Below are 16,767 nucleotides of genomic sequence, written 5' to 3'. Positions count from 1 at the left end.
TAAATTAAGATGGAACAGCTGCCACTCAGGCCAGGGAGGATGAGAAAAACCGAAGCTTTGCCTCACATTACAACCAAACCCAATTCCATGACAGCAGAAAGCCAACTAACTTTTTGACAACTGAAATTCCCACTGAACAGATATTGTAACGGTCCAAATATTAATAAAAATAACAACTGCAATGGATTAAAATACAAATGTAGTATTTATATCTATGAGTTGGAAAGGATTCAAAATTAAATCCACCTTTGGAGGATGTAAGGAACCGACTCATATTTTGAAAACCGGTAAATAAAGAATCAAACACTTATTTAGAACCTCAAAGGAGCCAAGTAGTTTGCGGAAGTAAGTTGGATCATCTATCCTCCTGCCCATTTTCAAACGTAAACCTATCAACTTCTAGACCTATTAATTTACAGAAAACGCAAGAGATGAAGGAACACACCAAAAACACTCCAGGGAATACAATTAGCAAAAGCAGAAACTCCATAAGACAAACCACCTTGTTTCTTTAAAAAGTTGCAGAGAAAAAAAAAAAAAAATGCAGGAAAACCTATAGATGAAACAACACTTGGAAAGTCTACCAATCACCTGGAAACCTGGAATCTAGGGATGTAATGTGGACTCCACAAACTATAAAAGAGCATAAAGACACACGGCCACACTGTGATGTGTGTGATGCCCTGATACTTCCAAGAGACCATCAGTAATAAGACATTAACAATTCAGGGAGTTTTTCAAAATAGAACTCTATTGTGGTTGTCTTTGTAAATCCTTCATTTTTTAAAGAGATACAACCTGAAATATTTTCAGATGAACTTATATCTCTGATGATTATAGATAAAACAAGACTGACTATAACAATAACTGCTGAAGCTGAATGACGACACACTGGGTAAACTGTACTCTTCTATTTTCACATAGTCTTGAAATTCTCAATAACTTAAAAATCGATCAGTTTCAGGCTAATTATATATCTTAACTATAAAAAATTAAAATCAAAACACTTCACAATTTTCATAGGAACATTCAAAATACACCAGGACACAGAACAGGGAAGAATATCTTAAGGACAAAAAGTGGAAAGCACTTTGACCAACATCACAAACCAATGAAAGTGATGCCCTTGGGAAGGCCACCACACTGCCAACTAGTATTCCTATATATAACCTAAATCTAGCTCTGCAAATCCAGGCTGAGAGTGAGTCTACAAAATAAAGAGCCTGTCCTCTTCAAAAATGTCAGTCATAAGAGACAAGGATATATAATTCTTCCAGATGAATAAAGAGGGGACAAAATGCACTGTATGATCCTGAATTGAAACTTGAATCAGAAAAAAAGAAACTCATTTTTGGCTATAAAGCACATTTTTGGGAGAACTGTCAAAACTTGAATAACCACTATAGATTAAAAAAAACACAATTCTGTGTTTGTTAATAACTACATGTTTTCGAAGTGATAGGGTGGCTATGTAAGTGAATGTACCTGTTCTTGGGAAACACACGAGTAAAAGTACACACTGAGGTACATGGGAAGCACACAGCCTGATGCCTGCAGACCACTGTGCAGGGGAGTGGGGAAACAGGACAGCCTCAGTGAGCAGGTGTGCAGAGAGCAGAGAGGACAGCGGATGTGGCAGGAGGCAACTGCAAGTCTGAGGCCCCATGAGAGAGTGTCACTCTTGCAACATTCCTCTAACTCTTAAAATGATTCCAAAGTACACTGTTCATATTTTAATAAAAAAAATAAAAGCCATACAGGAAAAGGTTATACATTTGATTATATTATTTATAAAAATCCATCTGAAGGCTATTGTTTAAGGGAACACATGTCACAGACTGGGAAGAGATATTCAAGTACAAAAAGTAAATTGCAGCAAATATAAAGAATTCCTAAATTCAATAAGGAAAAAACAAACAATAAGAAAAATACACATAGATATGAACAAACAACTGACAGAAGAGAAAATCCAAATGGTGAGTGAACTACTAAGATATTTATTCAGCTCCCCCTCACAATCTTTGAAACAAAACTACTTGTCATTACCTTCAGGTAGGGCCATTTCTCTTATAGATTCTGTTGTAAGCTCTAAGTAATTTTTTATAGACTGCCTAGGAGCCACTAACATCTTTATGTAGGCTGTTAAGTTTTTAATGTATATAATTTTTAATGTAGATTATTTTGTAAAACTCCTGGAGCATCATAGTTTTCAAATGGCCATCAGGTTTTCTTTCTACTATAGAAGACCATTGTCATTTTTAATATTCAGGCCTATTTTTACCTTTATTATTAAACTTTGTGACTTTAACTACAAGGTTATTTTTTACATTTTCAACACAGCATTTAAGAGGCCAAGAAATGCATAGGGGGCACCTGAGTGGCTCAGTCGGTTAGGCATCTGACTCTTGGTTTTGGCTCAGATCGTGATCCTGGGGCTGTGAGATCAAGCCCCATGTCAGGCAGTGCTGAGCAGGGGCCTAGAGCCTGCTTAAGATTCTCTCTCTCCCTCTGCCCTTCCCCCCAGATCTCTCTCTCTAAAAACAATAAATCTTTAAGAACAAAAACAAAAACACGTAAAGAATGATCCTTATCTTAGATCCCCCACTGCCCAGATATGCCCCCCTGTACTTCTCCCAGCATGTGTCCCTCTAACTTCTACTAGAACCACTCACCAGTAATTTCAATCACTATGCAGAATTGACATTTATCACTACTCTGAACGTTTTTAACTTTCAGTGCACATGTGTGTGTATCCCTGAAGATATTTTCATCTTTGCTAGTATTCATAGAAATACAAATTTAAATTACAGTCAAGTACTATCATACACATATTAAATTGGCAAAAATTTTAAAGTCTAGCCAAATACTGAGTAAGCTACAGAACAAAAGAACTCTGGCAATAATAGCTCTGGGGTCCACCAAATCATTATCATCACTGTGTAAAAACAAAGGGATACAGGATAACCAGTGCCCTACAGACAATTCAGGCCTGGAATGGGAGCCTGCCAGAAAGCCTTCCACCTGGAAGGCCTGCCCTTGCCCTCACTTCAGCCCAGCAGTGACAGACCCATATGGGAAAGAGCATCTGCTGGCCAACATACTGTTCTCGTAAAAATCTCTGCAGAGTGGGATGCCTGGCTGGCTCAGTTGGTAGAGCATGTAACACTTGATCTTGGGGTTGTGATTTGGAGCCCCACACTGGGTGCAGAGATTACTTAAAAACAGAATCTTAAAAGGGGGGGGGGGGGGGGGGGACGGGCAATCCCTGAAGAGCCAAGTGGCAGAATGAGATAAATCAGCATGCACTACAAGTAACCAGTTGTTAGGTACCTGTCCCAGTCCTCATCTGCAGCTCTTCTTCTCCAAGATCGCTCTGCACCAGGCTTATCAAACTGGTCAAAGTCATCATCTGTGAAAGAGAGGCCATGATAATCAGTTTTACTAAATTAAAATAGACATAGATAACTCAAATACTGACGGTCCCTGACTTACAATGGTTTAACTTAGAATTTTCAACTTTACAATGCTGAAAAAGCAATATGCATTCAGTAAAAAACATGCTTCAAATTTTGAATTTGGGTTTTTTCCCAAGCTAGCAATACTAGTATGATACTTTCTTGGGATGCTGGGCAGTGAGCAGCAGCAGCCACAGCACCAAGTAACCAAGGGATCATAAGGGTAAACAACCAATACACTAACAACCATCTGTACCCACACAACCATTCTGTTTGTCACTTTCAGTACAGCATTCAATACACAGTCAACACTCTCTTAGAAAATAGGCTTTGGGTTACACGATTTGCCTTACGGTAGGCCAGGCTAAGCTACAATGTTCAGCAGGTTAGACGTACTAAATACATTTTCAAATTACAGTATTTTCAACTTAGGGCAGGCTTATCAGGACATAACCCTATCATGAGTTGAGGAAAATCTGTACTGAAACAACTCATTTAAGGATTCCTAACATAAGATTTTAAGAGGTAAAAGTTCTGGCTCTCTGCTCCTTCCTATATGACAGATGGCCACTTCTTGTACAGTGTCAGCTGCACCCGAGACCCAATGGTGTGGGGTGTTCCAGTATGATTCCACCTATGGCAAATTCAATGGTAGAATCAAGGCTGAGAATGGGAAACTTGTCATCCATGGAAAGTCCATCTCCATCTTCTAGGAGCGAGATCCCCCAACATCAAATGGGGTAATGCTGGTACTGAGTACACTGTGGAATCCACTGGGGTCTTCACCATCATGAAGAAGGCTGGGACTCACCTGAAGGGTGGAGCTGAAAGGGTCATCGTCTCTACCTCTTTTACTGAAGCCACCATGTTTGTGATGGGCATGATTCATGAGAAGTATGACAACTCCCTCAAGACTGTCAGCGATGCCTCCTGCACCACCAACTGCTTGGCCACTCTAGCCAAGGTTATCCATGACAACTTTGGCATTGTGGAGAGACTCATGGCCATTGGTCCATGCCATCATTGCCACCCAGAAGACTGTGGACAGCCCCTCCAGGAAGATGTGGTGTGATGGCCAAGGGGCTGCCCAGAACATCATCCCTGCTTCTTCTGGCACCACCAAGCTGTAGCCAAGGTCATCCCTAAGCCGAGTGGGAAGCTCACTGGCCTGGCCTTCTGTGTCCCCATCCCCCAACATGTCAGTGGGCCTACAATGCCGGGGCTGGCACTGCTCTCAATATCACTTTGTCAAGCTCCTTTCCTGATACGACAATGAATTTGACCACAGCACCTGAGTGGTGGACCTTATGGTCTATATGGCCTTCATGGAGTAAGAGCCCCCTTGACCACCACCTCCAGCAGGGGCACAAGAAAAGAGAGAGGATCTCAGCTGCTGGAGAGTCCTTGCCTGACTTATCCTCCAACACACTGAGAATTTCCTGCCCTCTGCGCAGTCTCCATCCCAGACCCCCTAAAGAAGGGGAGGGACTTAGAAGGCCCTACCTCATCATGTACCCCTATCAAGTACACAGTACCCAAATAAATAAATTGATTAAATACAGAAATTCCACATATAACTATTAGAAATGCTGGGGCACCAGAGTGGCTTAGTCGGTTCAGTGTCTGACTTTTGGTTTCAGCTCAGGTCATGATTTCAGGGTTGTGAGATCAAGCCCTACATCAGGCTCCATGCTGGGCATAGAGCCTGCTTAAGAATCTCTCTCCCTTTGCCCTCCCGTCCTAGTCGTATGCACATGCTCTTGCTCTCAAAAAAAGTTAAAAAAAAATTTAAGTACAAAGCGCTACTGAACACTTATCAGGCATGAAAAATCACTAACACTAGAATTTTTTTTAAATTGTAAATTTTAATAAGATATTTTCCATACAAAATAAGTTTTTCAGTATATATCCTTACTGCAATTACATGAAAGGGAAAAAATTAATGCTTTGCTAAAAGTTAAGATACTTTTATATGATTTTTGTAATCCCTACATTTTTCCAAATTAACCACAGAAAACAAAGACCTCATTTAAGTGATGTAGACATTATAGAGAATTGCTGACCAATAGAAATAAAATGCAAGTCACATATAATTATAAATTTTCTAGAAGCCACATTAAAAGTAAAAAGAATGAAACTTTAACAGGTGAAATTTTAACAACATATTTTATTTAACCTAGCATATCCAAAATATTATAGCATGTAACCAAAACAGAAAATATTAACAAGACATTTTACATTTTTCCCCTATCAAGTCTATATCTCACATAGAGTACATCTCCTATATCATTTTAAATTTTAATTAGGAAAAACAAATAATTGGAACAAAAGTTTTTCCTCTTAGATATATACACGCGAGCAAAGAGCCTTGAGGAGCAGCAGCAGCAGACAGACACCTCCCCAGAGAGAATCTACATAGCGGGGTCAGATCATAAAAACACCAAGAACGCCCCAGAAATTTTTCCAGCCTAGGGCTAGGAACTAAACAATCAAGTTCTAATAAGGTAATAATACATTAATTCCAGCCATACAGTCCCAAACAAATGATTTTTTAAAAATCCAAGGATGAAAGTATTAGAAAACTGGTACCCTTGAGGAATGCCATATCCAGCACGATGGTACAACCCCACTCCCTGTGAAACTGGTAAGAATTATTTTTACTGAAATGACCATTTAGAGTCTCTGGAATTAATTCTAAAGGCAAGAAATGAAAATTCTAAAGGCATCAAATGAAAAACACTTTTTCAAGAAATCTGCTCAAAGAACTGCAAGAATCTGTGGCTTTTAAATCAGGACCTCTTAGTGCCTTCTCTACCTCCCAGTTCAGTGGGGCTTCAACTTTGCTCCAGATTGATACAGCCAAGAACTCGGCCCTCCACATTCCTCATCCTGCCCCTGTTGCCCAGGCCTGCGCTAAGTTCTGCAGGAGTGCCACTGAGAGGCAGGAGCTCCCTTCATCCATCCAGGCCCTACCTGTAAGAGATGCTGCTGGGGTCCAGGCAGCAACGGACCTAGCTCATGGGATTTCACACCAAGAAAAGCCAGCCAAAGATACCTAGAACTACTCCGCCCTCCTTTCCAGCCCCACCATCCAGGCACTCAGCTCTGAAGTAAAGAAGGATGTCACTCAGAGACAAGTACACCACGGTCCCCACCCACAGCCCAAGAGCTCTGACTCCGGGTTTCCCCAAGGGAGAAAAGCAAGGCTTAGAACAACAGAACTCCATCCAAAACTCTAAGGAGCCGACTTCATGGAACAGGGCGCAAAAAAGTTCTGGCCAAAAGGTACTCTCAAAAACAGTGATAATTTTGGATAGCTAACTGGAAGGACAGTTAGGAGTCACTGGAGCTAAAGCCTGAACTAACTAACTACCTAGCATGCCAGAGAGAAATGAAATGGGGAGACTGGTGGGAAGGGCCCCCCTGGGTTAAAAAAGATTTCACTGACCTCAGACACCATTCAATCAAAGGAGCATGAATTTAACTGCATGGGTTTACAAAGCAAATTATACCCCAGGACATTGTTGAAAGTGTGATCAGAAATAGCCCCGCCAACACACCACCACCCCAGGATAACTACATGCCCAAGGCTATGGCCTCTGAGGAGTGGTATCAGAGGTGTCCACAGCCCAGAGTAGAGTGGGGGATGGAACAGACTTCACGGACACCTGGCCAGTCACCAACAAGTAAACAAGCAAATAGTAATAAGCCCAGGGGTGGGAAATAGGGAGATCAGCTCCAGAGCTGACACAATACATTATCTAAAATGTTCAATTTCCAACAGGAATTACAAGACTTGCAAACAAACAAAAAAGCATGGCCCATAGTCCACTGGGAGGAAAAAAGCAGGCAACAGAAACTGCCTATGAAAGGATTAGATACTTACCGTTTTAAGTAATTCAAAGAGCTAAATGAAACATGACTAAGGAACTACAGGAAAGTATGGTAACACTGTCCCATCAAATACATGATGTGAAATTATTAAAAAAAAAAATTCTGCAGTTGAAAACTGAAATGAAAAATTCACCAAAAGGGCTCAACAATAGGTTTAAGTTGAAAGAAGAATTTGTATCCTAAAAATAAAGAGATTATCCAGGACACCTGGTGCCTCAGTTGGTTAATCATCTGCTTTTGGCTCAGGTCATGACCCCAGGGTCCTGGGACTGAGCCCCATAGGGAATCCCTGTTCAGCAGGGAGTCTGCTTCTCCCTTGTCCTTCCCGGGCTAGTGCTCTCACTCACTCACTTTCTCTCTCAAATAAATAAATAAAATCTCCAAAAGAAAAAAAAAAATATCCAATCCAAAGAACAAAAAGGAAAAAATTTTTAAAAATGAATATAGCTTCGGAGAAATGTGAGACACCATTAAGCACACCAATAAATATGTAATAGAAGTATCAGAAGAAAGAAGAAAAAGAGAAAAAATATTTGAATAGCTGAAAACTTCCCAAATGTATTGGTATGGATTAATCTATACATCCAAAAAGCCCAACAAACTTAAGGTAGAATAAACACAAACACAAACATCATAGTCAAAATGTTTCACACACGAGGAAAAACCTCTAAGAACAGCAAGAGAAAAACAACTCATCGCAAGAGAACTCAAGTAAGATTAACAGGTGATTCTCATCAGACAGAGCGGTCAGCAAAGAAAGGGCTCAAAGAATTCTAGAACCAGCAAAACTATCAAAAATTAACATGAAATAAAGATACTCACAGATAAACAAAAATAGGAAGAATCTGTTGCTAGCTGACTCTGTGTAGCTTACTGAATTGCAAAAAAGAAATGCTAAAGTCCTTTTTCTCTGTTCCCTCACCAACGAATGTGAACTCACAGTTCTTATACATATAATGGTTGAGATTATACTGGATATCAGACCTAACAAATACAGGACACTCAACCCAACAACAGAATACATTCTTCTCACGTGTTCTCACGTTTTCATAGAAAATTCTCAAGGATATATGTCAGGCCATAAAACAATTCTTAATAAACTTTTAAAAAGGTCAAAATCACACAAAGCATAGTCTCCGACTAAAATAATAAAACTAGGAGTGATTTCAGAGGTCTCCACAGCCCAGAGTAGAGTGGGAGATGGAACAGACTTCACTTACACCTATTAATGTCAGTTAATAGAAGGATAGTGGAAAATCCACAAATATGTGGAAATTAAACACACACTTCATCAACCAAGAGGTAAAAGAAGAAATAACTAGGGAAATAAAGTGCCCTGAGACAAAGGAACACAAAACTACAACTACAAAGTTCATGAGATGAAGCAAAAGCAGTACCTGGGAGAGAAATTTATGGCTGTAAATGCCTATACTAACAAAGAAAGACCTCAAATCAACAGCTTTACTTTAAATCTTAAGAAATTGGAAAAAGAAAAGCATACTAAACCAAAAGACAGCAAAAGGAATAATAAAGATTAGATGAGATAAATTGAGACTTGAAAAATACTTTCAAAAAAAACAAAAGAAAAATACTTTCAAACTCCTTCTATCAGACCAGTATAAAACTGACAAGGACATTATAAAAGAAAAAAAAAACACAAAACTAGACCACTCTCTCTCACAAAAACATGTGCAAAACTCCTTTTAAAAAAATTAATAAATTCAGTAACACATTAAAGGGACAATTACATCAATACCACATGGGTTTATCCCAAGGATGAAAAGTTCATTTAACATTCAAAAATTAATCAATGTTTAAGAAAATGTAATATATTAATAAACTACAAATGGAAAATCAAATTATCACCTCAAAAGATGTAAAACAAGTGTTAGTCAAAGCCCAATATTCATTCCTTAAAAAACCCCTCACCAAACTAGGAACAGAGGTAGAGACGAACACTTTCAACCTAGGATTAGGAATCAGATGAGGATTTTAACTCCAGCTACCTCACTCCAGCACTGTCCTGAAAGCTCTATGTAGTGAAACCAGACAAGAAAAAGAATTCAGACAGAAAAGGAACAAGTAAAATTGTGTTTATTTACAGCAAACATGACCAACTACATAGAAAATCACATGGAATCTATCTTCAAAAAATAATGAAACTAGTAAGTGAATCAAGCAAGGCTGCAAAACCTAAGATCAATACCAAAATATCAATAGTTTTTCTACATACAAGTGATGACTAACTGGAAACTAAATTAAAAACCAAATTCTCAGTAACAAAAAATATGGAATACTGGGAATAAATTTGAAAAAAGATGTGAAAAACCTGTACATTAAAAACTATGAAACTATGCTGACAGAAAAACTTAAGTAAATGAAGTGACAGTGATGTGAAATGTTGGGGTTCAAGAGCCAAGGGTCAAGGAAGAATTCTTGAGATGTCTTCAGTAAAAAGCATGGTTTTATTAAAGCATGGACAAGACATGCAGGCAGAGAGAGATGCAGGGGGGTCATGAGGAGTGGGGAGGGGTGAAGGAGAGCAGGGGTCTCTAAGGAATTGGGAAGCAAGGTTTCCAGACCTTGAGGGGCTAGTTGGTGTTAGGAAAGAGTCGTTTACTACAGTTCAGGGAAGCCATGCTCATGAGACCCTCAGGACGTGTATCGGTAGGCCATATGCCCAGGGGATGACTGCTAATATATACTGGGGGGGCGGGGGACAGAGATAAAGAAGTTTCCAGAGGGGTTTTCCCAGGATCCTGGAGGTCAGGCTAATGGCAAGCTAAGGTTGCCTTCTGCCTCTAGCAAAGTATTGACTTCCAGGCAGTAGAGTTCCTGGAGGGTGGTCACCCTGCCTGCCCACAGATTTGTCACTGGGCTCCAAGTTGTAAAGCGATTTAATTTTTTCTACGTTTCTTTTGCCTTTGCTCTCCACATCAGTAAACCCTGTTCATAAATCAAGACTCCTTATTATCGAAATGTCAATTCTCAGGACGCCTGGGTGGCTCAGCAGTTGGGCGCCTGCTCAGGGTGTGATCCTGGAGTCCTGGGATAGAGTTCCGCATCAGGCTCCCTGCATGGAGCCTGCTTCTCCTCTGCTTATGTCTCTGCTTCTCTCTGTCTCTTGTGAATAAATAAATAAAATCTTTAAAAAAAAAAAAAATGAAATGTCAATTCTCCCCAAATTGATCTACAGATTTAATGTAATCTCTTCAAAAATCCCAGCAACTTTTCTGTAGAAATTTAAAAAGTGATCTAGGGGCACCTGGGTGGCTCAGTTGGTTATAACAGCAGCTGTCTTCCACTCAAGTCATGATCTCAGGGTCCAGGGATCAATCCTCCCACGGGGCTCCCTGCTCAGTAGGCAGCCTTCCTCTCCACTGCTTGTGCTCTCTCCTGCCTTCTCTCAAATATATAAAACCTTAACAATTTGTTTAAGGTTTTATTTATTTATTCATGAGAGACACAGAGAGAGAGGCAGAGACATAGGCATAGGCTCCCACAGGGAGCCTGCTGCAGAACTTGATCCCAGGACTCCGGGATCACAGCCTGAGCCGAAGGCAAACGTTCAACCACCCAGGCATCCCCCCCAAAATTTAAGTGGTTCTAAAGTTCATATTGAAATACAAAGGACCTAAAATAACCTAAACAATTCTGAAAAAAAGAGCATGTTGGAGAGCTCTCATTGCCTGATTTTAAAAAGTATTAGAAAGCTGTAATACTGAAACTCTGGTGTTGGTATAGACAAATAGACCAATGGAACAGAATAGTCTGTCCAGAACATACATGGACAACTGATATTTTACAAAAATTCAAAAAACAGCCTTTTCAAATGGTACTGGAATAACTGGATTGCCATATGGATTGCCATGCAGGGGGCGGGGGGGAATGAAGGAAAGAAAAACAGGAAAAAACAAGTGAACCTGGATCCATTCCTTACAAAAACACAAAAAAATAATCTTTGTGGTCCTTGGGTTACGCAAGAATATACTGGTGACAGCAAAAGCACAATTATTAAAGAACAAAATGAGGAGCCCCTGGGTGGCTCAGTTGGTTAAGCTTCTGCCTTTGCCTCTGGTCCTGATCCAGGATCCTGGGATTGAGCCCGGCATTTGGGCTCCCTGCTCAGCAGTGAATCTGCCTCTCCCTCTCCCTCTGCATGCCTGCTTGTGCTTGCTCTCTGTGTCAAATCAATAAATAAAATCTTTTAAAAAATAATCTGGACTTCATCAAAATTTAAAACTTCTATGTTCCAGGAGTCATCATTAAGAAAATGAAGACAAGCCAAACTAATAGTCTTTGTAAAGTATATATCTATTAATAAAGAACCTACCTGCAGAAAATATCAAAAACTCTCAAGTTTAACAATAAAAATCCAACTATATCTACAGGGCAAAAAAAATTTTTAAAGATTTTATTGATTTGAGAGAGAGAGACAGAACTGCAAGCAGGGGGAGGAGCAGAGGGAGAGGGAAGGGGAAAGAATCTCAAACTGACTCTGCAAGGAGCCTGGACAGGGGAACCCAACCCGAGACCATGCCCTGAGCTGAAACCAAGAATCACAGGCTTAATAACCAAGTACACTGCCCAGTGTCCTTAAAGGGAAAAATATTTAAATAGAGACTTCACCGAAAAAACATGTATTATGACAAACAGCATATGAAAAGATTCTCAGTATTACACTGTCCTTAGGGAAGTATAGATTAAAACCACAATTCACCAGGACCTATCTATGAGAATAGCTAAAATTTAAAGCACCTGCTATATCAAATGTTGTCAAGGATGTGGAGCAACTGAAGTCTTATACCCTGCTGACAGGAATGTGAAGTGATATAACTACTTAATAAAATAGTTTGGTAGTTTCTTAAAAAGTTAAATATACCCTACCATATGATCTAGCCATTCTACTCCTATGTAACTACCCAAGAGGAAAGGAAATATAAATCCACACAAAAGGCTTATACACAAATGTTCATAGCCACATTACTGGTTAAAGCTCAAAACGGCAAACAACCCAAATAATCATCAATAGGAAAAAAGATAAACAAATTGTGAAATATCCCTAAACGCAACTCTACTCAGCAATAAAGAAGAAATACTGATACCCTCAACAACATGGATGATCTTCAAAATAATTACGTTGAGAGAAACCAGACAAAAAAAAGAACATGTACTCTCAGATTCCTTTTTATGAAATGATACTGTTAAAACAGTAACAGAATCAGCATTTGCTGGGGGCAGCAGAAGCAGGAGGCAGGAATTAGGACACAGACATTCCTGGTGATGGTACATTTATTGCACTGACTGTGGTTGTAATTTCATGTATATATACACATATTCCAGCTTATCAAATGGTGTGTTTCAAAGATATACAATCTCTTATATGTTGATTATACTTCAATGCAATCAGTTTTTTAAAAAGATAATTATGAAACTGATCAGGGATGAAAAACTCAAATGTCTACAGAAGTACACAGGGATAAGAACATAAATGAGCAAAGCAGACTGAACGGGAAATATGTCAAATTAGCAGGACTTTACCTTGTTTACAGACAGTAGCATTACCACCTACTACAGAAAATGCAGGCCCAGGCGGCCTGGGTGGCTCAGCGATTTAGCGCCACCTTCAGCCCAGGGCCTGATCCTGGAGACCCAGGATCGAGTCCCACGTTGGGCTCCCTGCATGGAGCCTGCTCCTCCCTCTGCCTGTGTCTCTGCGTGTCTCTCTCTCTCTCTCTCTCTCTCCTCTCTCTGTCTCTCATGAATAAAAAAAAAAAAAAATCTTAAAAAAAAAAAAGAAAATGCAGGCCCAATGAGGGCAGATTCCAGCTCTTCAAGAGAAGACAAATATAAATGTTTTCCTAGTTGTTAAAAGTAAGCAACTATAACAAAAAAAAAAAAAAAAAAGTAAGCAACTAATTTCAATTTTCTGCTAAATAACAGTTTTCTGTTAGCTTTAGATTAGTTTTGTTACATTTCTGGGTTAGTTTTCCTTCCTCCCCAAGATTACATACATAACAAAAACAAGAGAGCATTTCCTAGCTATGACATGACAGATGGGAGCTAAACTTGTGAACACAGCATATAAGGTACACATAGATACATTTGTCAAATCATTATGTTGTATCCCAGAAACATGTAACACTGTGTGTCAATTATGCTCGAATATTTTTAATTTAAAAACAAATGGACACAGGTTATATCTTCCCATATTTACTATATTAGAAATTAAAACCAAGGCATTTTTAGAACATTTTATTCACAATTCACGTATAAGAAACAATAAACCCATTACATGTTAATGTAACATATGAAAGCTGTATTTAAAAAAAAAAGAAAGATTTTTGTTTTGCATAACTCCTTAATGTCTGTCTTTATAGAAGACAGCTGCATTTTTACATCTGCTTCTCCATTCAATCTCTTGCAATATATTGCTCTGATGGAAGTGCATGAAAGAAATCTGACTCAAAATATATGTGAAGTTGCAAGAGTGTTAATAACGTTTTCAGATAATTTCAGATACTCTTGATACTATGCCAATAACTCAACAAGTGGTGGTTTCTTAAAGGCTATTTGCAAAGCAGAATCCGAAGCCTTATCAATGAACATCTTGTACTCTCACCTGTTAAAATGCACTAGTATGTCTTGCACTGTAAATATATCTTTTAACGTAATTATGTAACATCTTAAAAAAAGTGTTCACTAAGTTATGCTATTCTTACAAATGTAAACACCTTTCATTACTTAATATCAAAAATTACATTTGTTAATAGCACCACCAATTTCATCAGAAAAATCTTCAAATATTGGGATGTTTTCAAATTCACCATAGCAAATACAACTTCTCCAAAATTCTATTTTTACTTGAAAGCTTGGATTTTCTCATTGGCAATCAATACTGTCAGTTGTTTCCTTGAATAGACAAGCTCACTTCATTTGCAAGAAAACATCTGCCAAATACTAGTCTGAACAATTCGTTTATCAGTTGTCTTTTCAAGTAAAACTGGTGTTCTATGAAAAAATACAAAGCGAAACAAAAAACAGCAAATTCAGCTCAACTCAATCAGAAAAGTACTTTCCCTACAGGCCACAGGTGGTAGTAACAGAAATACCTTATGTATACTTCCCATTTTGACATAAACCTTTTTTTCCCCCTTTTTTTTTTAAGGGGGGGGGGTGGTGGAGAGGGACAGAGAAAAGAGAATCTTAAGCAGGCTCCACTGCAGGGCTTGATCTCAAAACCCTGAGATCATGACCTGAGCCGAAATCAAGTTGGACACTTAAAACAACTGAGCCACCCAAGTGCCCCCCAAAAAATATTTTTTAAATGTACTTCAGGATCAAGACTAATAATTTTTTTTAAGATTTTATTTATTTATTCGTGACAGACACAGAGAGAGAGAGGCAGGCAGAGGGAGAAGCAGGCTCCATGCAGGGAACCTGACATGGGACTCGATCCCGGGTCTCCAGGATCACGTCTGAAGGCAGGCAGGCACTAAACGCTGAGCCACCGGGGCTGCCCAAAATTAATAAAATTAATAACTTTTACTGCTTCATCAAGGATCTTCCTAAACAAAACCTGTTATTTTTGTTTTTTGTTTGTTTGGTTTTTTTTGTATGTGGCTTGACTTTTAAGTTTGTGGCCACTGCCTTGATTCATGTTGAGGCAACAAACTGAGTCACCATTACTTTTGCAACATTGGTGCAAATGTAAGCACAGTAAAAAAGGCACATCAGGTCTTAGCACTCTTATGAAAACAGACCTCACAGATACTCTAGAATAGTCTTGGGGACTCTTTAAGACTTTGAAAGTCTGTTGTTATCCAACCAGAGAATGTAGATAGATAGTATGGATAAGGATGCTCACACTCACCAAGGAATGTTTTATCAACAAGGGAAAAGTGGAAACCAAGCAAATATCCAATAAAAGACAACAAAAAGGTAAAATTAAAATACAGTCCTGCAATTATATACTAGGCAGCAATAAGAACTATCACTAGTATTGCTATATTACCTGACATGGAAAAATGTCTTCAATAATATAATGTGGGAGGAAAACATTCCACAATATCATGCTTTATAATGCACCACTTTACATGTAAAATATGGGTGCATGTGCATCTGGAAGGATACAAGCAAAACTGCTAATGGTAATTATCTTTCTGTATGGAATTATAGATTGTCTTCTGTATTCTTCATTACATTTTTACAGAACCTATTTTCTCTCTTACAATAACAACCTATACTTACTCAAGTAATATAGTTATTATAAAAACTTCTTGGAATAACAAAAAGGTACAAAGATGGTATTAAAATCACCCTAAATTTCTCCCATCAGATAAGAGAGCACCTGTGTGGCTCAGGTGGTTACGTGTCCGACTCCAGATTTCTGTTCAAGTCATGATCTCAGGGATCCCTGGGTGGCTCAGCAATTTGGCGCCTGCCTTTGGCCCAGGGCATGATCCTGGAGTCCCAGGATGGAGTTCTGCATTGGGCTCCCTGCATGGAGACTGCTTCTCCCTCTAACTGTCTCTGCCTCTCTCTCTCTCTCTCTCTCTCTCTCTGTGTCTCTCATGAATAAATAAAATCTTAAAAAAAAAAAAAATAGTCATACCTCAGGGTCAGATGGATCCCAATTTCTGGCTCTGTGGTGGGTGTGCAACATATTTAAGATTCTCTCTCTCCCTCCCCCTCTAAACCTCCCCCATACTCAGCTAAAGCTCTCTCAAAAAAAAAAAAAAAAAAAATTCACAACATCAAGTGAACATCAATCCAAATGTTAATTTGTGCACACATCTGAACATATAATGTGCTAACTTAAAAACAGGATGGTATGATGTTCTTAATGAAGTATGAAATTTCACACTATTTAAATTTATCAGCAGAAAAAGCCACTGAAGGGGCACCTGGGTGGCTAAGGCAGGTAAGCATACGATGACTCTTGATCTCAGGGTAGTTGAGTTCAAGCTCTACACTGGGCTCCATGCTGGGTGTGCAGCCTACTTAAAGTTTTTAAAGCCACTGAAGTAAAAAATCAATGGAATGACGGTAATTCAAGTAAAAATGTATCAACCGAGGAGACATTTTGAGGGAAAGGGCAAGGGAAAGTTTCACAGACTAGGCAGTAACAGAGAGGAAGACTAATGGCTAGATTTTTGACAAGCAGATGGGCATACAGGGAAGAGAGCAAAGAGGGTGAAGAGTGCTGTGTAAGCCCAGAAGACTGTGAGTAGTTCAGGAGGTCTGAAACAGCCATTCATGGAGAGAAGCAACAGGAAAAATAAATGCAGAAAAGGTAGATTCGGGGCATTCCTGAAGAATCAATGGGAGAAACTACACTTAATATGCAACATGATCGTAGTTTAGAAAAATTATTTAGCAACAAAAAGCAGCAATGACTGAACTGATGATAAACAAT

General features: G+C 39.0%; 1 protein-coding gene across 4 annotated transcripts in view; it reads right to left on the bottom strand.

The window, feature by feature from the left end:
- RBM33 (RNA binding motif protein 33) overlaps positions 1-16,767 on the bottom strand; it is a 141,085-nt gene that overhangs the window by 104,529 nt on the left and 19,789 nt on the right. For all 4 annotated transcript variants that reach the window (XM_038559809.1, XM_038559810.1, XM_038559811.1 and 1 more), the window contains exon 2: positions 3,331-3,409. In XM_038559809.1, the coding sequence (XP_038415737.1) occupies positions 3,331-3,409 (79 nt within the window). The remainder of the gene's footprint in view (positions 1-3,330; positions 3,410-16,767) is intronic.

The sequence above is a fragment of the Canis lupus genome, chromosome 16, assembly GCF_011100685.1.
Source record: "Canis lupus familiaris isolate Mischka breed German Shepherd chromosome 16, alternate assembly UU_Cfam_GSD_1.0, whole genome shotgun sequence".
NCBI classification, from domain to species: Eukaryota; Metazoa; Chordata; class Mammalia; order Carnivora; family Canidae; genus Canis; species Canis lupus.
The sequence above is the reverse complement of the archived record's forward strand: the minus strand, read 5'-3'. Positions and strand labels throughout refer to the sequence as shown.